This window comes from Ranitomeya variabilis, chromosome 2, assembly GCF_051348905.1.
Source record: "Ranitomeya variabilis isolate aRanVar5 chromosome 2, aRanVar5.hap1, whole genome shotgun sequence".
Taxonomy (NCBI): Eukaryota; Metazoa; Chordata; class Amphibia; order Anura; family Dendrobatidae; genus Ranitomeya; species Ranitomeya variabilis.
This window is the reverse complement of record NC_135233.1, coordinates 795,619,972-795,643,939: the sequence shown is the minus strand read 5'-3', so window position 1 is coordinate 795,643,939 and position 23,968 is coordinate 795,619,972. Positions and strand designations below refer to the sequence as shown.

At 42.7% G+C, this 23,968-nt stretch overlaps 1 protein-coding gene across 8 annotated transcripts in view; it reads left to right on the top strand.

The window, feature by feature from the left end:
• Nucleotides 1–23,968, top strand: part of MYO6 (myosin VI) — a 278,543-nt gene that overhangs the window by 224,856 nt on the left and 29,719 nt on the right. For 3 of the 8 annotated variants that reach the window (XM_077289860.1, XM_077289858.1, XM_077289857.1), the window contains exons 26-30: nucleotides 977–1,185; nucleotides 2,057–2,135; nucleotides 13,240–13,400; nucleotides 19,578–19,619; nucleotides 20,044–20,073. In XM_077289860.1, the coding sequence (XP_077145975.1) occupies nucleotides 977–1,185; nucleotides 2,057–2,135; nucleotides 13,240–13,400; nucleotides 19,578–19,619; nucleotides 20,044–20,073 (521 nt within the window). The remainder of the gene's footprint in view (nucleotides 1–976; nucleotides 1,186–2,056; nucleotides 2,136–13,239; nucleotides 13,401–19,577; nucleotides 19,620–20,043; nucleotides 20,074–23,968) is intronic. The other 5 variants (XM_077289863.1, XM_077289862.1, XM_077289861.1 and 2 more) reach the window with 2 other exon arrangements.

The following is a 23,968-nucleotide window of genomic DNA, read 5'->3' as shown; positions in this document are numbered from 1 at the left end:
CAATAGGCGCCGGGCCACAGTCCTCAGGAAGGGCCACTACACAGTGTACGGAGCTGTGCAGGTCTGAGGTCCGCAGCTGACATCCAACCGTCACCGGAGCTGATAACAGCTTATTGGTGGTGGTGCTGGGTGTTGGACCCCACCCCTGGGACATTGCTGACTTATCCTAAAGGTAAATCAGAACTATCACGTCCTAGACAACCCATTTTTTAAATTTATTTGATGTTAGTCATATCTTTAGATAGACTTCTTAGATACTATAAAATGCTATAAATTATCAAATCTGAATTTGAGACAAAGAGTTGAACGAAAAAGTGGACAGCGCCTTGTGCTTGAGCTTGACTCTTACAATACAGAACTTGGATAACTCTCTGGGTTATCTGAAATATTAAATCTAAAATTGTCTTATCAGGTAGGTGATAACTGACTGATCCCTAGGGTCCTAACAATTGGAACCCCCAGCGAATCCAAGAATGGGACTCTGGAATTCAGTAACCATGCTCTACAGACCTCCATCTTGAATGGAGCAAAAGTGTGGCTGCCAGATATCCACACCATTCTACATCTATGGGATTGCCTTAGCAAAGTTGAGCAAAGTGGTTTGCTATTTCCCCATAGACCACGAACGCTTTATAAAAGATAGGACTCTGTAGACCCTGGTTCTCAGATTCCAGATCTCTGCCTTCAAGATCGCTAGGGGTTCCAGCCATTGAACCCTCAGCATTAGGGAACTTATTCCCTATCCATAGAGGATCTTGGGAATGACCCTTTAATATTTGACGTGTTGCCTAAGTGATAACAGATTGTAGATTATGAAGTCATCTTTAATCGTACATTAACCCAACTATTATAGATGAGGTCCTGCTGTAGTAATGAGGTTTCTATCAATTAATGTTCATAAGCACTAATATTAAAGTTATAAATCTTTATTGTCTGACTGTTTTTTGGTCTTTCTTTTTCTTTTATTACTTCTTAGAAAAACATAATGACCCGAGACCAAATTGAAAGAGATTATGATGCTCTTGTGAAGAGCTCAGGCCAGCTCCTTGAAGCCTTACAGAAGAAGAAGAAGCAGGAGGAGGAAGCAGAACGCTTGCGCCGTATTCAGGAGGAGATGGAGCGGGAAAGGAAAAGACGCGAGGCAGAAGAAGAACTGCGAAGAAAAGAGGAAAATGAGAGGAGACTGTGAGTTATTCCTTATTCAGAATGTTGTTTAGAAAGTTGTAATTCTATACAGTGGCATAAGTAGATCCTATAAAGATGTATATAGATAGATAATGTTTAAATAAAGTAAAAATGTTTTGAAGTGATCACTATTTTATACATACTTCTTTTTCTTCTTTTTCATATATCCTATAAAGACACCTGTGTTCACCCGTCATGTTATAATGTTCCCCATCCTGGCTCCTTCTTGTAATAATCTCCGAGCCTCAAGCTATAACATTTTCCACCATCCTGGTATAATATCCCCCATCCTTCTATAATGTTCCCCATCCTGCTATAATGTCCCCATCCTGTTTTAATGTCCCCTTTCTGTTATAATGTCCCCCTTCTGGTACAATGCCCCCCCATCCTGGTACAATGCCTTCATCTTGGTATAAAGCCCCTCATCCTGGGCTATTTCAGTCCTTTTCCAGCACTTTTTATAAAGAGTAAATAATTCTACTGGCCTTCCTCTGCTCCCACGAGACGCGTCCTCTTCTGTAACCTACCCAGACGCCAGCAGCTGACCTCGGCGTGCCAGTACAGGTGGCGCATGTCGTCACTGCCATGCACTGAGCATCACTAGCAAGCTGACGTCAGCTACTGGCCTATGATTGGCTGGCGGCATACATTGCAGCACAAGGAGCCGGTGAGTCTCTGCGCTGTAATATATTTCACCTGAATGTACGTCCGAGGATGCACATTAAGGTGAAATTGACGTCGGCGGGCCCCCGTCCCTCATGGGCCCAGTCGTTACGCCTTCTATAGAATACTCTATATATAGAATACTCTATATATTATGCTGCTAATCTTTGTGCCATTACTTATTATTTTGTCTATATGTTTTTTGTAGAAAAGCTGAGATTGAAGCAAAAAGGAAACAAGATGAAGAAGACCGTAAAAAGAGGGAAGAGGAAGAGAGGAGAATCCAGGTTTGTAGAAAAACGGTTCTCATTTGTAGAGCTGTATTACTACTCTCCCATCAGTCATGTTTGGTAACTGTTGTCTAACCTTTGATGGATACTCATCCTATTGCACTTTTCCCCATCATCATTATTAAAACAACCTCTCCTGTTTTTAGTTATTATTGCTTAGTTATTGTTCCCACTTGTCATCCCAAGTTGTGACTTGCAGAAGCGATAATTAGTTACTATCAGAAATGGCCTGAATTCAGCGCTGATTTTCAGATATTCTCCATAATTATGCTGAGTTCCACTATCCATCTTTCTTCTCTTCTTCTCTTTTTACTTTGCTTTCCCTCTGCTTCTTCCATTTACCTCTCTGCCATTAGTTCTCTGGATTTTACCTGCAGTGAAGGGCTATGGCCATATCACATGTCTTACTCTATCTGTGTCTGATGTGCCTAAAAATGGCTTTACACTGATTGAATTGGACATTCATATTCTCCCTTTCTGAACCACTGTAGTCAGCCACATGCGAATGTCTAAACTATTCTATCCTATGTTTTTTTCCCCACAAATCTTGGATTTTTATTAGTGAGGAGCAAATGTACTCGTTACTAGAGATTTCCCGAGCACGCTTGGGTGTCCTCCGAGTATTTTTTAGGGCTCGGAGATTTCGTTTTCAGCTCCGCAGCTGAATGATTTACATCTGTTAGCCAGCTTGATTACATGTGGGGATTCCCTAGCAACCAGGCAATCCCCACATGTACTTATGCTGCCTAATAGCTGTAAATCATTCAGCTGAGGTGAGGTAAACTAAATCTCCGAGCACTAAAAAATACTCGGAGGACCCCCGATAGTGCTCGGGAAATCTCAAGTAACGAGTATACTCGCTCATCACTACTTTTTATCCATTTCCATGCCTTTAAATTAATGCATTGTTTTCTAACAGATATTGAAACATTGTTTCAACTGGTACTTTGTTATATACAGTAGGTCACAAAGTCAAAGGTTTTCTATAATAACTTTATTAAAGATGGCCCTAGTATGTTGCCACATTTCACCATGCCATGATGTAATGCTTGGATCTTGAGTTATGTCCATTATCATACAACATAAGTTATCTTCATTCCGAGTGAATTCGACTTTGTCTCCCACCATTTGTTTCACTTTGTTCTCTGTTGGTCCTTCGCTTCGCTTCACCCTCTTATTCATATGGTGTCCCATGGCCTATAGTGACAGCTGTGTCATATGGTGTGTCACATGTATGACCCACTCCAGCCCACGTACTACTATTCCTCCTCCAGACACGCTCCGAAGACGGTCGCGTTATTGTTCTTTAGTAAGAGAGAGGATTTTGATCAATAAGTTATTTATTTCATTGTGCCTCAAATCATTCTGTAGTTTTTGAGTCTGAGCTCCATCCTTTGCTCTATAGTATGCAAATTAAAGATATAATGGAGCCATTCGGTTTCCTAAATCAACCAGCAACATTGGATCTTTCTAATCCCCTTTCAAGACACTGCTGATCTACTATGTCACTGTTCACATTATTATTAAATCTAAGCAATCTATAAAAAAAAAAATGTTTGCCTGATTACCAATCTTCTGAAATTCCGTCTTCCAAAAATTCTGACTTCAATTCCCTCCTCTCAATTTACTTGGACAGTGCATGCTGTGTTCCCTTGGGGTGGTCATCATCGTGGCTGTTTAAGGCTTTCATATTTCTGCCTGACAACAAAGCCAGAGCAGAAATTTTGTAGAAGTTTTCCGATTTCTCTCCTTCACCTTTCTTTTCGTCCTTATGTTCCCTCATATTATATTCTCATTTGCTGTAACTACGTTGCCGATGTCAGGAGCAGTGTAGCTGACGGAATCTTTCCAGCTTCAGCTATCACGGACTCGGTCTTGACTCATTGCTCTCTAATTTCTATATAGGTCAGGGATCCTCTGTTGGAAAGCAAATTATTTCTTACCATTTTCCCTAAACCTGTAAGAAATGATCATGACAGACTTTCAGGCAGGAATTACTTTCTCATTGTTGGCTTGATTACTTCCTGCCATGATCACCTCACTGATTAGTAAATTAATACTGCTTCAATGGGTTATCCGGCCTTGGCTACACGTCTCTGTGACTGTAGACTTGTAAATCCTCACATCGCGAGCACTGCACACTACGAGGTGACATTGGCAGGCGTGTTACCCCAATTATGTTATCTTCGTACATGTGGTCACCTGCCAACAAGACATGCACAGCCTCATACAATGCAAGTGTATTGAGCGAAGCCGGACATGTCTAGTTGGAATGTGGCCGGAATTATTAAAATTGCATACTTGTAGTCATATGACTGCCCACTCCTGGCAGCATAGATTCCTCAACTCACTCAGGTCACCCGATGTGAGGATTCACAAGTCTGCAGTCACATAAAAACTTGTAGCCATGGCCAGACAACCCCTTTATACAGTTTCTCCAAGCCATAGCCATTGGTGGAACCTCTATTCAGGCCAACGGCCATCTTAATCATAAACTTGCACCCCTAGATCAGGCTGTTAATGTACAGATGATATTGTTGGTTGGTTTGGTAGACCTCCAAATGTGTACAACCATTCTGTGCCTTTCATTTTCAATCATGTTTTATCATCTAAAAAAAACTAAACTCACTGATGTAAGGACAGGCTTAAAAACAACATCTAGCCACAACCCTTTATGAGGCTGAAGGCACCTGTGCAAAATACTGATGAATAGACGCGACCATGTCTGTCTTTAATGAGTAGGGTGGCTGCTTAGTGTTAAGGCCCCGTCACACTTAGCGACGCTGCAGCGATACAGACAACGATGCCGATCGCTGCAGCGTCGCTGTTTGGTCGCTGGGGAGCTGTCACACAGACAGCTCTCCAGCAACCAACGATGCCGAGGTCCCCGGGTAACCAGGGTAAACATCGGGTTGCTAAGCGCAGGGCCGCGCTTAGTAACCCGATGTTTACCCTGGTTACCAGTGTAAAATGTAAAAAAACAAACAGTACATACTCACCTTCGCGTCCCCTGGCGTCCGCTTCCTGCACTGACTGAGCGCCGGCCCTAACAGCAGAGCAGTGACGTCACCGCTGTGCTCTGCTTTCACTTTACGTCCGGCAGTCAGTCAGTGCGGGAAGCAGACGGCGAGGGACCTGACGGACACCGGAATGTGAGTATGTAGTGTTTGTTTTTTTTTACATTTACGATGGTAACCAGGGTAAACATCGGGTTACTAAGCGCGGCTCTGCGCTTAGTAACCCGATGTTTACCCTGGTTACCAGTGAAGACATCGCTGAATCCGTGTCACACACACCGATTCAGCGATGTCAGCGGGACCTCAATGATCAAAAAAAGGTCCAGGCCATTCCGACACGACCAGCGATCTCACAGCAGGCGCCTGGTCGCTGCTACGTGTCAAACATAGCGAGATCGCTACTGAGGTCGCTGTTGCGTCACAAAATTTGTGACTCAGCAGCGATCTCGCTAGCGACCTCGCTGAGGCTACGTTCACATTTGCGGTCCGCGCCGCAGCGTCGAGCGCCGCAGCGGCGCCGCATGCGTCATGCGCCCCTATATTTAACATGGGGGCGCATGGACATGCGGTGCACTTGCGTTTTGCGCCGCATGCCTCACTGCGGCACACACGTCCGGGCGCAGAGGACGCAGCAAGTTGCATTTTTGCTGCGTCCAAAATCAATAGAAAAAAGGACGCATGCGGCGCAAAACGCAAATGTGAACGTAGCCTTAGTGTGACGGGGGCTTTACACCTATGTGCCAGACACGCATAGATTAGTTGATATTTTAGCCAATATCTGAATGTTCGAAACCTGCATTGAGCGTTCTTACAGTCTTGTGGGCCTCAACACTCATTCACTGAAAAATACCTCATATCCAGATGTATCATAGAAAAAGAGGACATACTTATCAGTATCAGGTTACAACACCAATATACTGCAGAATTTACAAGAAAGGCCAAGTGATGTAAGGCGAAGGCAGCACAGATGGAAAATACTGGTGAACAAGCACTCATGCACCTATCATCCAGGCGGGGTGAAGGCTTGTATAAGGTGCCAGTCACACTAATACGTGTAGCTCACCCTGTCGGCTTACAGCCTGTTAGTTACGCTAATACTGTTAGATAAGGCAGGATGGCCAGCTCAGCTACTTGGATGGAAATTACATTTATTCCTCCAGACAGGCTTAGGATTTCAGTCCTAGAGGTGCGGCTCCAGTCACCGCTCAGTACACTGTGAGTGGCGGCTGTAACCATGCCCCGGTACTGACTCTCACAGCTGGCTCAGCAGTGCAGCAGTACAGAGCTGGCTCTCAGTCGGTGCCTGGGCATGGTTACAGCCACCACTCACTGTGTACCGAGCAGTGACTGAAGCCACTTCTCTATGACTGAAATCCCGAGGCTGCCAGAAGGAATAAAGTTAATTTCCACTGGCAACTAGGCTGTCAGTGCGGTGGCCGCATGGACGGTCCGCTGAAGTCAGGCATTGTCATTCAGCAGCACCACCCTGATTTAATGCTCTGTGTGCTCTAACATGGAGGAATTCATTAGTCGTGCTTTGGTGGTTGCCTTCTCTTATTTACCTCCTTCCATCATTGACAAGGGTTCATTAGGTATACAACGTCTTCATTAATTTTGTTACTGGAGTTGCCACAATAATCTTTTTTTAAGGTGTAACCTTGGGAGAATTATCAATTGTGAAATGTTACAATGTTAGGTGTTTGAGAAGGACGATGGGTTACATTAATCAGGAATGTGTACAATGAAATGATGCGCAGTTGTTTAGGTGGTTTCACGGCTCATTGTTCCTTTAAACTGTATATGAAAGGAGGAATATCCTTCCCAGTTTGAGTTTGCATTCTGTTACCATTCCAAGTAAATATATCTGATTAGTATCTTAAGGATTCTATTACAGATATTGAAGGCTAAATTGCAGACCTGACTTTTTTTTTTTCTTATTTACGCTCACAACACATATCATCCATTTTAGCAATCCGTACTGCAAGGCTAAATTTAAAGTGGAATTTCAGTTGAGGTCTTAAAAAAAGATTTTCAACCCAGTAGACTGTGTGTGATGCTTACGTTCTGTTTAGATTCTTCAGTGGCGGATACTATGGATAATAACCATTTTTTGAAAGGATCTTCAAAAATCTAGTTAAAAATCTATGTACATTCCTATTTTAGACATTTATGATATGTCCAGAGAAAAAAATCACTGGATGGGAATGCCTCTTTAAAGGGAATCTGTCATCAGGTTTTTGCTATGTAATCTGAGGATTACATGATGTAGGGGTTCAAGCACTGAATTCAACGATGTGTCACTTACATAGTTACATAGTTATTAAGGTTGAAGGAAGACTTTAAGTCCATCTAGTTCAACCCATAGCCTAGCATGCCCAAACATGTTGATCCAGGGGGAAGGCAAAAAAACCCCATGTGGTAAGAGTAACTCCACCATGGGGAAAAAAATTCCTTCCCGACCCCACATACGGCAATCAGACTAGTTCCCTGGATCAACGCCCTATCAAGGAATCTAGTGTATATACCCTGTAACATTATACTTTTCCAGAAAGGCATCCAGTCCCCTCTTAAATTTAAGTAATGAATCACTCATTACAACATCATACGGCAGAGAGTTCCATAGTCTCACTGCTCTTACAGTAAAGAACCCGCGTCTATTATTATGCTTAAACCTTTTTTCCTCCAGACGTAGAGGATGCCCCCTTGTCCCTGTCACCGGTCTATGATTAAAAAGATCATCAGAAAGGTCTTTGTACTGTCCCCTCATATATTTATACATTAACATAAGATCACCCCTTAGCCTTCGTTTTTTCCAAACTAAATAGCCCCAAGTGTAATAACCTATCTTGGTATTGCAGACCCCCCAGTCCTCTAATAACCTTGGTCGCTCTTCTCTGCACCCGCTCTAGTTCAGCTATGTCTTTCTTATACACCGGAGACCAGAACTGTGCACAGTATTCTAAGTGTGGTCGCACTAGTGACTTGTATAGAGGTAAAATTATGTTCTCCTCATGAGCATCTATGCCTCTTTTAATGCATCCCATTATTTTATTTGCCTTTGTAGCAGCTGCCTGACACTGGCCACTGAATATGAGTTTGTCATCCACCCATACACCCAGGTCCTTTCATTGACCGTTTTACCCAGAGTTTTAGAATTAAGCACATGGTTATACATCTTATTACTTCTACCCAAGTGCATGACCTTACATTTATCCCCATTAAAGCTCATCTAGTTTACATAAATCATCCTGTAATACAAAATTGTCCTCCTCTGTCTTGATTACCCTGCAGAGTTTAGTGTCATCTGCAAATATTGAAATTCTACTCTGAATGCCCCCTACAAGGTAATTAATAAATATGTTAAAAAGAAGAGGGCCCAATACTGACCCCTGTGGTACCCCACTGCTAACCGCGACCCAGTCCGAGTGTGCTCCATTAATAACCACCCTTTGTTTCCTATCCCTGAGCCAGCTCTCAACCCACTTGCACATATTTTCCCCTATCCCCATTATTCTCATTTTATGTATCAACCTTTTGTGTGGCACCGTATCAAAAGCTTTTGAAAAGTCCATATACACTACATCCACTGGGCTCCCTTGGTCCAGTCCGGAACTTACCTCTTCATAGAAGCTGATCAAATTAGTCTGACATGAACGGTCCCTAGTAAACCCGTGCTGATACTGGGTCATGAGGTTATTCCTCTTCAGATACTCCAGCATAGCATCCCTTAGAATGCCCTCCAGGATTTTACCCACAGTAGAGGTTAAGCTTACTGGCCTATAATTTCTGAGTTCAGTTTTTGTCCCCTTTTTAAATATTGGCACCACATTTGCTATACGCCAGTCCTGTGGTACAGACCCTGTTATTATGGACTCTTTAAAGATTAAAAATAATGGTCTATCAATGATTGTACTTAATTCCTGCAGTACTCGGGGGTGTATCCCATCCGGGCCCGGAGATTTGTCAATTTTAGTGATTTTTAGACGCCGCCGTACTTCCTGCTGGGTTAAGCAGGTGACATTTAATGGGGAATTTTTATCACTAGTCATATTGGCTGCCATGGGATTTTCTTTTGTAAATACTGATGAAAAAAAGTCATTTAGCATATTGGCTTTTTCCTCATCCTCATTTCACCCAGACTATTTTTAAGGGGGCCAACACTATCATTTTTTAGTTTCTTACTATTTATGTAGTTAAAGAATATTTTGGGGTTATTTTTGCTCTCTCTGGCAATGAGTCTCTCTGTCTCAATCTTTGCTACCTTGATTTGCTTTTTACAGAATTTATTTAATTTTCTATATTTATTTAATGCCTCATCACTACCTACTTCCTTTAATTCTCTAAATGCTTTCTTTTTGTCACTTATTGCGCCCCTTACAGCTCTATTTAGCCATATTGGTTTCCTCCTATTTCTAGTATGTTTATTCCCATACGGTATATACTGTGCACAGGTCCTATCCATGATGCTAATAAACGTCTCCCATTTTCTTTGTGTACTTTTATGTCTCAGGATATAGTCCCAGTTAATTGCACCAAGATCCTCTCTCATCCGTTGGAAATTTGCCCTCCTGAAGTTTAGTGTCCTTGTCACCCCTCTACTACACATCTTATTAAAGGAGACCTGAAAACTTATTATTTTGTGATCACTATTCCCCAAGTGACCCCCAACCCTTATATTTGATATGCGGTCTGGCCTGTTGGTTAATATTAGGTCTAGCAGTGCCCCCCTCCTTGTTGGGTCCTGAACCAGTTGTGAAAGGTAATTGTCTCTCATAGTTGTCAAAAACCAATTACCTTTACTGGAACTGCAGGTTTCTGTTCCCCAATCTATTTCAGGGTAGTTGAAGTCCCCCATAATAATGACTTCTCCTTGAGTCGCAGCTTCATCTATTTGCTTTACGAGGATATTCTCCATTGCTTCCATTATTTTTGGAGATTTATAACAAACCCCTATCAGTAATTTATTATTTTTTCCCCCTCCCCTTATCTCCACCCACAGGGACTCTACATTTTCATTAGATTCACCTATATTATCACGCAGGATGGGTTTTAAGGTGGATTTTATATACAGACACACCCCTCCCCCTCGCTTATCTGTTCGGTCATTTCTGAACAGGCTATAGCCCTGCAAGTTAACAGCCCAGTCATGGCTCTCATCCAGCCACGTCTCAGATATTCCCACCATGTCATAATTATGTTCCAACAACATTAGTTCTAATTCGTCCATTTTGTTGGCGAGGCTTCTGGCATTAGTATACATGCACTTGATGTTCCTCTCTGTACCTCTATTCTTTCTTAAATTATTAGCTGTTCTAACCCCACCCCCATGCCACCGCCACCCCCAACTTCCTTATTTGTACCCAGGTCTCTATCTGCACTATCTTCCCCTCCTATAAAATGAATACCCTCCCCCCCAGTCCCTAGTTTAAACACTCCTCCAACCTTCTAGCCATTTTCTCCCCCAGCACAGCTGCACCTTCCCCATTGAGGTGCAGCCCGTCCCTAGCGTAGAGCTTGTAGCCAACTGAGAAGTCGGCCCAGTTCTGCAGGAACCCAAACCCCTCCTTCCTACACCAATTCTTGAGCCACTTATTAACCTCCCTAATCTTCCGTTGCCTCTCTGGCGTGGCACGTGGTACAGGCAGTATTTCGGAAAATACCACGTTGGAGGTCCTTGCTTACAGCTTGCAGCCTAATTCCCTGAAATCATCTTTAAGGACCTTCCACCTACCTCTAACTTTGTCATTTGTGCCAATGTGCACCATGACCGCTGGGTCCTCACCAGCCCCTCCCAGTAATCTGTCCACCCGATCAGCGATGTGTCGGACTCGAGCGCCAGGTAGGCAGCACACCGTTCGACGATCCCTGTCTTTGTGACAGATTGCCCTATCTGTTCTCCTAATAATTGAGTCCCCCACTACCAGCACCTGTCTGGCCTGCCCTGCTCTCCTATTTCCCTTCTTACTGGAGCAGTCACTCCTCCGGCTTTCAGAGGACATGCCTGGCTGCAGCAGTGCTACCCCTGTACTGGCACCCCCCTCATCTGCCAACTTAGCGAACTTATTGGGGTGTGCCAGATCAGGACTAGCCTCCCTGGCACTCTTCCCTCTACCCCGCCTTCTATCTGTCACCCAGCTAACTGCCACACTGTCCTGCAGCTCCATCCTACCATCCCCCTCCTCATCTATCCCATTGAGCGTCTGCTCTGTGAGCAGAAGACTCCTCTCCATATTGTCTATGGATCTCAGTGTTGCCAGCTGCACATTTAGATCCAAAATCTGGGATTCCAAATGCACAACATGCTCACATCTCGCACAGCAGTATGCACCCTCGACCGGCTGATCAAGGACTGCATACATGTGGCAAGATGTGCACTGGATGGCATTAACAATTGTGGAGCACATTTCCTAATGGGGATTGCACCACAGAAACGAATCACAAGTCACACTTACCGCCGTCCACACTTACGCTCAGGTCACACTCAGCTCGCTCACACTCGCTATGCTGAAGATTTATAGATTTTTTTTTTTTTGTTTCCAAAAAAAGTCCAAAAAGGACTTGAGCCCCAAACAGCTGCCCCTTATAAACCCTTGATTATAACCGCCCACCCTAAGTTAACCCCTTGTGAATATAGCTACTCCCAATTCAGCAACTCACACAAATTCACACAGGTATTTGTTAGGCTACGTTCACATTTGCGTTGTGCGCCGCAGCGTCGGCGCCGCCACGCACAACGCAAACAAAAACGCAGCAAAACGCATGCACAACGCTGCGTTTTGCGCCGCATGCGTCCTTTTTTTGATTGATTTTGGACGCAGCAAAAATGCAAGTTGCTGCGTCCTCTGCGCCCGGACGCGGGCGCCGCAGGGACGCATGCGGCGCAAAACGCAAGTGCGACGCATGTCCATGCGCCCCCATGTTAAATATAGGGGCGCATGACGCATGCGGCGACGCTGCGGCGCAGACCGCAAATGTGAACGTAGACTTAAAGGCCTTCCAAATACCTCCTCACTGAATCACAAGTCACACTTACCGCCGTCCACACTTACGCTCAGGTCACACTCAGCTCGCTCACACTCGCTATGCTGAAGATTTATATATTTTTTTTTTTCCTCTAGTTCCCTTCAACAACAAGCCACCTTGCTGTTCAAATGCACTTCTTAGCAAGCTGTATGCTGTTATTTACTTACAGCGAAGGTTTTATCACCAGGACATTATCATTGTCCTGTCTAGCTGGTGCTTGAGCACTTGTCCGACCATAAACACCTCACAGTCTATGGACATTGTATATGGTGAGCCTGGTGTGGGCGGGGTTAGCTTTCTCAGCTTTGCTTCATACTAAATCTAAGAACTCTGATTGTATTATAACGGCTGCACCCAGTAATCAAAGTGATACATCGTTGGATTCAGGATCTTTTTTCCTAAATCATGCTGCTTTCAGATGAGGTAGCAAAAACCTGCTGATGGATTCCCTTTAATTGTCAAGAGACATTTACCTTATTAGAATGCACAAAATAAAACTGCTTTCTTACATAAATGGCAAAGCACTTGTTCATGGGATATGTTTCTATTGTGGTTCTTCTCCATTTGACTTATGGATGAGATACAGTACCGCACACAACCTGTGGAATGGTGTGGCACTGTTTTTGTACTACTTTACTTATCCATTATTTTTTATCAAAGTTTCGGCTTCTCTACAGGCAAGTAGCAATAACTTCACTGTGTAGACTTTTTTGTATGAGAACAAATACTATCTCTTTAGCATACAAAAGTATTTGAAAAAAAACTGTTGGCGCACAATAGTTAATTCTCAGGATCCCGCGTTTTTGTCTGAGGAGCGTAATACAGATGTCACTTTTTGCTGCGGGCTATGTCTTGATTAAAACAGCAGTGCTGTTCTTGTATTGGCAAGGGCATAAGCAATCCAGATTGTGTTCATTTTGTTGTCATGCACAGAGTGCACTGGTTGCCTACACTTTCTCAGGGATGGCGGTACTCTGCACCACACTGATGTTTCTTCTTTTTTTTTTCTTGATGCTACAGTACAACATTGTATCATAATTGTTATATTAACTGACATGCAGGTCGAGGTGGAGATGCAGCTGGCCCGAGAACGGGAGGAGGAGTCCCAGCAACAAACTATTTTCGAACAAGAGCGCAGAGATCGCGAGCTCGCCATGAGGATCGCTCAGAGTGAGGCTGAGCTCATCAATGAAGAGTCTGGAGCAGATTCTGCGCTGCGCAGGTATTCACATCGCTTTATTAGTTTACTTGTTGAAACCGTAGTGGATATACATTTTCTATTATTATTGAAGCTTGTGCCATTTTAAAATAAAATCCATAAACTTTAATAATAATCCTGGCTTAATCAGCATGTAAACAGCATTCTGAACCTGCCGAGCGCCTGCACTCTGAGCCCCGCTGCTTGGAGGAAATGAACCTTATTCACCCTGGCAGCGCTCGGGCTTCTGTCATGGGGCGGTGCCGGCAGGGGTTCAGTCATCGCTCTGTGTGTAGAGAGCAGCAGCTGTTACCTCACCCCCGGCCCTGACTGACAGCAGACTTTGCATTAGACCTGGCTGTCAGTCAGTACCGGGGGCGCGGTTACAGTCGCCACTCTCTACACACAAATTGGTGATTGAATCTGTGCCGGTGCCGCCACCCCTGTGACTAAAATCCAAACGCTGCTGGGAGGAATGAAGTTAATTTCTTCCTGGCAGCAGGGCGCCTGGCAGGTTCAGAATGCTGTTTACATGCTGATTAACCCCATATCTGCAGGTTATTAGCATTTTTTCACGTGGCAGGTTCCCTTTTATGAATGTGGTACATTTTACAAGTGCCGTGCGTCTCCGCCAGGAACGTTACTCCAGTCAGGGGTTGGTGTATATTTTGTGGCATTAGTTATGATGAATCTTTCTGGTGGGCTTGGCTAAGCCGTCTTCTGCATTAGCTTTGCCGAGTGTTCAAAACCAGTCCGTGCGTAAAAACGCTAAGAGTTAGAACATTTTGCTCAATTTTGAGTTGTCTTAAAAATGTTGCGACTTTTCAATCAGTTTTACCCCGTAGTTCAGGGGCCAACTTAATGAATCAGGGGGTTATCTCAATGACATCTCTACGGGTCCTACAGATTCGAGTCGGGCTCTTTATTTAGTTCTGATACTTTTTGAAAGTGACTTTGTTTTACAATCACTGAAAGTTCCGTCATTTGTGTGAAATCATTTCGCTCGCATTATTCAGAGCCTGGGGCCAGTTTTTGGTGAATATATTAACCTTAGAGCGTTATCTAGACCGGATCTCCCTGTACAAAGCAAAGATGATTTAATCTCTGCTCTTCTTCGCCCCCTGCTAACCACACAGACGGTATCTGTAAGCTTATGGGCTCCAAAGGGAAGGGATTCATTTAAGTGGAGTCAAGACTCACGTTTTTTTTTTCCTTTTATTCACTTATTTAAACTTTTGACGTGATTTATGGGTCCCGGTTGTGTTGTCGTCCTCGGAATATATATATTTCTCTGAGATCGAGCAGTGAACTGTGATGAGTGCAGCTTGTTTCCAGGTCCGTATGTTTGTGTTTGATTAATTCGCTGTGCCACATGTTCCTTGGCTGGGGCGATGGTGCAGTGACTCGTGAGAGCTCACGCACAACATGGCAAGTAGATTGTTATCTTTTGCTCATCGTCGGTAGCTGAAGTAGAACATTTTGGGCCTAGCTTAGTTTTGCTTTTATGCTGCATCAGTTTGGGTTTAATTAATTATTTAAATAATTAAGTAATTAATTAATTGGGTATCTCAGATACCTTTTTGTTATCATCTCTTCTTCTTCTTTTTTTTAATTAAACCTAGAGCTGACCAAGAGCAAGGCTGTTTGTCAGATTGTACTGCTGCTCTGTTTTTTCTTCCTTTTTCCACAATACTTTTTTTTCTAAGATAAGTAAAACATGAACTCTTCTTATAAAAGCTGACCTCGGATCTTCCTTGCAGGCTTACTAATGTCCATTAAACCCCGAATGGATGCTGCAAAGCTTAGAGGAATATCGAGCCGACAGTAATACACACGTAGACGGGGTCTAGAAGGCTGAGCCCTATTATTTTGAGCTGTTCTTAACTGTTTGTAAATCTACTCCATCACACAGACCACGCCAGGGAGAGCCATGTAGATATTAATGCCTCGTTTTTATGACTTGCTGATGATGCAGCACGCCGAAAATCGATTAGTGCCGCATTAATATTTATAGTCCCTAATTTGCTTGCATCTCGTTAGCAAGTTTTTGTAAGAGCAGATCTGCAGGTCATTAGAACTTTGGGAGCGTTGTGTATTCTGTAAATGCCGCATTCAATGCTTTCTAATATGACGTATGTGTTCTACACCGATAGCGGGTATTAAATGCATTTCATGTGTGAGAGAACTAATCTCTTCCCAGGGGATAGAAGGCCTGAGAGAAATACATGTTGGCAGTCACCGCTTTAACTTAAAACAAGGTGACTGGAATTCAAAGAACAAAGTGTTTTTCCTTTACAAGTCTCCAACCATTTCTAGCTGGAATTCCGCTACAAACTCATTTTCAGGATTTCTCCTAATATGTGGCATGCATATATTAAGCTAAAACACTAGGCATTTGTAAAGCAAATATCTGCCCTTCAGAGATAACGGAGCTGTGCGAAGCCAAAGACGTAAACCCAAGTACAGTGCGGTTCAAATTCATTTTAACCATTTCTCTTGTTAGCCGTTTCCTCCCATCGCTTTCTTCCGGGGTACTGGAACATACACATAACCAGTCACAGGGAGTGGGATTTGTGAGGGAAAAAAAGGCCAATTGTGTAAGGACGAAATGGAAAAATGTAGACATTTTCTAAGTAACGGCTCTTTCACACAAGCCAATAATTAGTGAACGAGCGTTAGTAGGAACACGTCTGCAATTATCGGCTTGTATAAACAGGCCAGCAATCATACAAACTACGAGCAAAATGCTCATTTGTCAGATGCTGGCATAAAAATCCTAGATATTGGATGTGTTGCCAATATCTTGCCCTATATACAGTATGTGGACAGAACAGTCATATTTACCATCGTTATGTCATCATCATCTTTATTTGCCTGTGTTAACAGGCGCGCCATATGACTGGAATGTAGTAGATCGGTGACCATTACTAGACCAGGGGCACACCATATGGCTGGAATGTGGTAGATCGGTGACCATTACAAGGCCAGGGCGTGCCATATGGCTGGAATGTAGTAGATCGGTGACCATTACTAGACCAGGGCGCACCATATGGCTGGAATGTAGTAGATCGGTGACCAATATTAGACCAGGGCGCGCAATATGACTAGAATGTAGTAGATCAGTGACCATTACTAGACCATGGCGCGCAATATGACTGGAATGTAGTAGATCGGTGACCATTATTAGACCATGGCGCGCAATATGACTGGAATGTAGTAGATCGGTGACCATTACTAGACCATGGCGCGCAATATGACTGGAATGTAGTAGATCGGTGACCATTACAAGGCCAGGGCGTGCCATATGGCTGGAATGTAGTAGATCGGTGACCATTGCTAGACCAGGTCGCGCCATATGGCTGAAATGTTGTAGATCGGTGACCATTATTAGACCATGGCGCGCAATATGGCTGGAATGTAGTAGATCGGTGACCATTACTAGACCAGGGCGCACCATATGGCTGGAATGTAGTAGATCGGTGACCAATATTAGACCAGGGCGCGCAATATGACTGGAATGTAGTAGATCGGTGACCATTACTAGACCATGGCGCGCAATATGACTGGAATGTAGTAGATCGGTGACCATTACTAGACCAGGGGCACACCATATGGCTGGAATGTAGTAGATCGGTGACCATTACAAGGCCAGGGCGCGCCATATGGCTGGAATGTCGTAGATCGGTGACCATTGCTAGACCAGGTAGCGCCATATGGCTGAAATGTTGTAGATCGGTGACCATTATAGACCATGGCGCGCAATATGACTGGAATGTAGTAGATCGGTGACCATTACAAGGCCAGGGCGCACCATATGGCTGGAATGTAGTAGATCGGTGACCATTACTAGACCAGGGCGCACCATATGGCTGGAATGTAGTAGATCGGTGACCATTACTAGACCAGGTTGCACAATATGGCTGGAATGTAGATTGGTAACCATTACTAGGCCAGGGCACACCATATGGCTGCAATGTACAGTAGATCGGTGACCATTACTAGGCAAGGGCACGCCATATGGCTGGGATAACCCGTGAACTGAAAATCAGTAATTGTACTTTGTCCTAATAGGCCTGCTTTTGTATGTATACTTAAATCTCTTGTTTAATATTATATACAATTTTTAATCTGCTTGCCAAGTGAGCGGCGCGACAGTTTTTATGTGTGTATGTATGTGTGTATATATATATATATATATATATATATATATATATATACTGTATATATACACATACATACCATACATACATATACACATATATATATATAATATATAAAAGAGAAAAAAAATGTGTATATATTCAGTGCCTTGCAAAAGTATTCGGCCCCCTGGAACTTTTCAACCTTTTCCCACATATCATGCTTCAAACATAAAGATACCAAATGTAAATTTTTGGTGACTAATCAACAACAAGTGGAACACAATTGTGAAGTTGAACAAAATTTATTGGTTATTTTACGTTTTTGTGGAAATTCAAAAACTGAAAAGTGGGGCGTGCAATATTATTCGGCCCCTTTACTTTCAGTGCAGAAAACTCACTCCAGAAGTTCATTGTGTATCTCTGAATGATCCAATGTTGTCCTAAATGCCTAATGATGATAAATATAATCCACCTGTGTGTAATAAAGTCTCCGTATAAATGCACCTGCTCTGTGATAGTCTCAGGGTTCTGTTTGAAGCACAGAGAGCATCATGAAGACCAAGGAACACAACAGGCAGGTCCGTGATACTGTTGTGGAGAAGTTTAAAGCCGGACTTGGATACAAAATGATTTCCAAAACTTTAAACATCCCAAGGAGCACTGTGCAAGGGATCACATTGAAATGGAAGGAGTATCATACCACTGCAAATCTACCAAGACCTGGCCGTCCCTCTAAACTTTCATCTCAAACAAGGAGAAGACTGATCAGAGATGCAGCCAAGAGGCCCATGATCACGCTGGATGAACTGTAGAGATCTACAGCTGAGGTGGGACAGTCTGTCCATAGGACAACAATTAGTCGTACACTGCACAAATCTGGCCTTTATGGAAAAGTGGCAAGAAGAAAGCCAATTCTCAAAGATATCCATAAAAAGTAGTATATTTTAAAGTTTGCAACAACCCACCTGAGAGACACACTAAACATGTAGAAGAAGGTGCTCTGGTCAGATGAAACCAAAATCGAACTTTTTGGCAACAATGCCAAACGATATGTTTGGCGTAAAGGCAACACAGCTCATCACCCTGAATACACCATCCTCACTGTCAAACATGGTGGTGGCAGGATCATGGTTTGGGCCTGCTTTTCTTCAGCAGGGACAGGGAAGATGGTTAAAATTGATGGGAAGATGGATGGAGCCAAATACAGGACCATTCTTGAAGAAAACCTGTTGGAGTCTGCAAAAGACCTGAGACTGGGACGGAGATTTGTCTTCCAACGAGACAATGATCCCAAACATAAAGCAAAATCTACAATGGAATGGTTCACAAATAAACATATGCAGGTGTTAGAATGACCAAGTCAAAGTGCAGACCTCAATCCAATCGAGAATCTGTGGAAAGAGCTGAAAACTGCTGTTCACAAACGATCTCCATCAAACCTCACTGAGCTCGAGCTGTTTGCCAAGGAAGAATGGGCAAGAATTTCAGTCTCTCAATGTACAAAACTGATAGAGACATACCCCAAGTGACTTGCAGCTGTAATCGCAGCAAGAGGTGGCGCAACAAAGTATTAAGTTAAAGGGGCCGAATAATATTGCACGCCCCACTTTTCAGTTTTTTGAATTTCCACAAAAATTTAAAATTATCAATAAATTTCATTCAACTTCACAATTGTGTTCCACTTGTTGTTGATTCTTCATCAAAAATTTACATTTGGTATCTTTATGTTTGAAGCATGATATGTGAGAAAAGGTTGAAAAGAATACTTTCGCAAGGCCCTGTATATACCGTGTATACAGTATGTATATATTTATGCATATATATTACTCACAGACACACATATACAGATTTTTATATATGTGTATTTCTTTCTCTTTTTTTTTTTAAACGTACTTTGGAGAAAATCTTGTGGCCACGTCTGATGGCTGTCTTTGTTAGGGTTGCTCTACATGTTAGCCGCTGCACTACACGGCTTTAGCCTCTGTTCCTAAATATTCACTAACTTTCTTATACTGTATATCTCCTTTAAAAATGCACAATCTAATCTTTATTTCTGCAGCATAAAACCGGATGTCACTGTGCCCTGTCCGACAAATGCCAAGTAAGAGATGTCTCATACACACATGAAATGTTTAATCATCTGAGACCTGCATGTGTGATTTCAACATAAAATGGAAATTTAAAAGAAATGAAGAAATTAAAAAAGTGTTCAATCGAATAGGCAATTAGGGAATTCACAAAGGTCTTTACACATTAAAGGCTTTGTAGGGGGTTCTGGAAATAATTATTAAAGAAAAGGTTTTTTAATTATTGCTAATTTTATTTTTGCTAATCATGTTATCCTGTAAAAGACTTGAAAAGATTAAAGTCAACCGGAAAATATAATCCTTTGCCGAGTTCCAGCAGAGATCATTATATATTGAATCAAAGCAGCGACGACACATGAAGGGAATTATCAAATCTGAGATTGCCAAAATTGGGTCAATGACACATTTAAACTAATATAGCTTGTCTTCTGTTTTCAGGGCTGATGGAGGAAAGGACAAAATGACAATGTATGTTTTTCATTTGACCCCACTGTATTACTTTGGTCAACGACCTTTTCTTATATTGCCTGTGCACTGTGTATTTACTGCATATTTGTGTATCTTTTAAGATTTCAGTTATTGTTGTAGACCATCAGAATAGGGCTTGATATCACAACAGACAGGTTTTAACCTGTTAAAGGGGATCTTTTACAAGGCTTCCGCTACCTCATCTGAGTGCAGAATGATGTAAGGGAAGAGACCCTGATTCCTGCGATGTCACTTACTCTGTAGGGTGCAGCAGTTGTGATAAAATCACATTTTTCCTGCTGCAGATGTAGCACTTCTCTGAATGCCGAGCCCTCTGTAACCCGCCCATATCACTGTTTGGTAGCTTTCTGTGTACATTGTGTATTGCCAGAATGCAGCTAATCAGTGGTGTGGGCGGGGTTACATAGAGCAGGAGGACTAGGAAGCACGAGACACCTTGTCCTGTAGTGATAATCTGCTGATAACGCACTGATTTTATTTAAACATCAGCATACAGCCCAGTAAGTGACATATTCCTGGAATCAGGCTCTCATCCCCTACATCATGCTGCTATTGGATTACATAACAAAAACATGCTGACAGATTCTCTTTAAATGTAATAGTCAATAGCATCTGCAGTATCTGTGTGGATGGACGAGAGACTTTCTCTGTCGCAACATTTGCCCCCATGCAGCATGATCATGAGGTGCCATTGGACTACAGCTGGACTCATTTAGGCTCATTAGCAATGTTTTAAAAATAATTCTACAGCCATTCTGAGATGAATTTTTGCAGCAAGGACACCAGCTTCACCCCATATTGATGATATCTATTCGATAACGTATGTAGTTTGTATTCTGAAATCTGGTGTCAGATCCATTTGAAGTAGTGTTAAATTCTTTATTTTATATCATTCATTACTCTAGGGTAGATTTTTCAAAAATCATGGATAATACTTTTAATTCTCCAGGAATGGGAAGAAATGAATGCATAATACTGGACTCTACAAGACAAGTTGCCAAATGCCCCCTTTGAGATTATTTCCTGCTCTGCATCTTGTGGCTAATGTTTTCCCTGCCCCCTTCGTGCAGTGCAGGTAATACTGAGCGATCATGGCTCCCTTTTTAGATTATTTTCTCACTTTTGTGGTCAGAATGCAGGGTTAAAGGGCCACTGTCACCCCATTCCAGCCGTTATAAACTAAAAGAGCCACCTTGTGCAGCAGTAATGCTGCATTCTAACAAGGTGGCTCTTTTAGTTTTTGGCGCCGCCCCCATCATTCTGTTTTTGCATGAAATCCGGCGCCTGCGCAGTGTAGTACTGTCTGGTGCAGGCGCAGTGAGCTCTGGCCGTCTGACGTCACAGCCAGGCTTGCAGACTGCGCCTGTGCGGCCGCCCTGCTTGTGAATCCCAGCCCCGCACTCTGCATAATGCATAACACACTGCGGGTCTGGGATTCACAAGGTGGGTGGCCGCACAGGCGCAGTCTGCAAGCCTGGTTGTGACGTCAGACGGCCGGAGCTCACTGCGCCAGCACCAGATAGTACTACACAGCGCAGGCGCCGGATTTCATGCAAAAACAGAATGATGGGGGCGGCGCCCCTGAAGATTTGAGTGACGGCAGTGCGGCGTTTCAAGCATTGGGGTGAGGACCTGCCTCCCTGGCGAAAGACAGGTATTTTGGAGAAGTTATAAAACGCTTTATTTTGGGAATACATGCACCAAAAACTAAAAGAGCCACCTTGTTAGAATGCAGCATTACTGCTGCACAAGGTGGCTCTTTTAGTTTATAACGGCTGGAGGGGGTGATAGTGGCCCTTTAAGCATCGAACATGCAGTATTCATGTAACGTCTAAAGACATGCAGAGCAGGAAATCTGTCAGCAGCATCCATGGCCATTATCTGCAGAGCATCAACTAATGTCAGAAAGGGGCTGTCATTTTGGCTGTTTGTTCTTTAGCGAACCGTAACATGCATCCATTATGTTACTTCCTGTAATGTTAGAAACCTTGAGTTTCACCTTTTTAAAGGAGCTTTATTGTAAAGCCTTTAAAAAACTTCATAATATATATGTGTATTAAGATCTAGCTCTGTTCCTGAGCTGTTTACTTAGTATTAAAATTTAGCTCTGTTCCTGAGAAGTCATATGTGGTAGCTTTGTGCTACAGTCCATTCAAAGCACAGTGTAGAGATTTCCAGTCTGTGCTTTGCAGGAAACATAACATGTGAGCCAAGCACAGCCTGCTCACAACATATGGGGATCAGCTAGCTGCTTTAAAGTAGTGTACACTGAACCATGATGTTATTTTGGAGGACATGATTTGGGGGTCCTCGAGAAGTTTCACAGGAAGTGAAAGAACATGAGCTACATAGGAGCTGTAAGGTCCACAGAGAAGAATAGCCATTTTATTATCTAGTGACTTTGGCCAGAAAGGATAGTGCTAACTTACATTTAGAATACATTAATATGTTATAAGACTCATTGTTGCCCTACAGTACACTGAGCCTGTATGGTACCAGCATCACCTATAGTAGTAGTATTGTCTGTACCATTATTGACTTCAGTAGTGTCGGGGCAGCGCACATTAGATGAAGTGGGGAAAATGTTAAGAGGGAGAAATATTGGGGACAATAATTTCTCCATCTTGAGACTGTAGGAGTCTCAGGATGGCACTGTATAGATGGAGTGGATGGGCACTGAGAGAGAGTGAGGGAGCTGTGGATGAATATTGCTCTGGCAAAGAGGCCAGCGCACACTGTCTCTTGGGAAATGTAGTCTAGAGATACAGAGCGAGAGCTGTCAGGAAGCCCAGAGTATAAATAATAAAAGACCACAAGGATGGCTACATGGACTGAAGAGGATATATACATATTAGTCCTTGAACACGCTAAGGTCACACTCCAATATCACAATACTTCAAACAAACAGAGGGAAAAGGAATGTATAAATAATCAATATTTTTATTCATTTCAAAAATTCATACAAGAAATCAACAATGATAGTAAAAATGATGTCTCATGTCCTGAAAACAGGCACAATTCCACTACCCACTCATGGTTTAATTATGAAAAAAGCCCAAATCTAGATGGTTCCATAATTCGCTAAATCTTCCTAGGTAATAAACCATTTCATTGAATATTTATTCAAGGATACCTTGCTGAGCGTGTACTTGTATGTTAGAAATATTGAATTATTTCTACATTCCTTTTCCTTCTGTTACTATGGAGGGTCTGTTTAATGGACTGAAGAGGAGCTAGACCAGTAACCTAAAGATGACAGGTGGTTTGGGGGCTCATTACAGGGAGAATCGGATTTTTTTTTGTTATTCTTTATGCCTTTAAAACCCTTTTCAATCATTTGTTGTGATAACAGCTATTTTTAGTGTTAACGCAGAGCACCATTAACCTGGACCCATACACACACTGCTTTGCTGACTTCACCTGGAACGAGGGGGGAGTGATCAATACATGCTTCCATTATGTGTCTCCTGCATAGATTCATAGACAATGAGTGAATATGGGGATCACAGGACCAGTGCTCTTTGCTAAAAAAAAAAAAAAAAATGCATCCATAGTGATAGAATATATTGCTTTTTCAAGCATTTTTACTAAAATGTTTAAAATCCTATCCAGTCACATAGGGTCTCAAAAATGTTAACCAATTATATTCCGATGTTAATGTTTCTGATGAATTGATGGCATTGGTAGCTATGAGCAGCATTGACCGTTTTTATTTGTGAGGCTCAAAGCAATATAAGAGTTGTTCAAGTACTGGATTTACCTGATCTGGACATAGTAGCCTCAGTCCTGAATAAAATACAATAAAGTCTTATTTCAATGAAAAAAGTGATGACATTTTTACTTACTTGCCTTTAAATGACCTTTTACCAAAGTG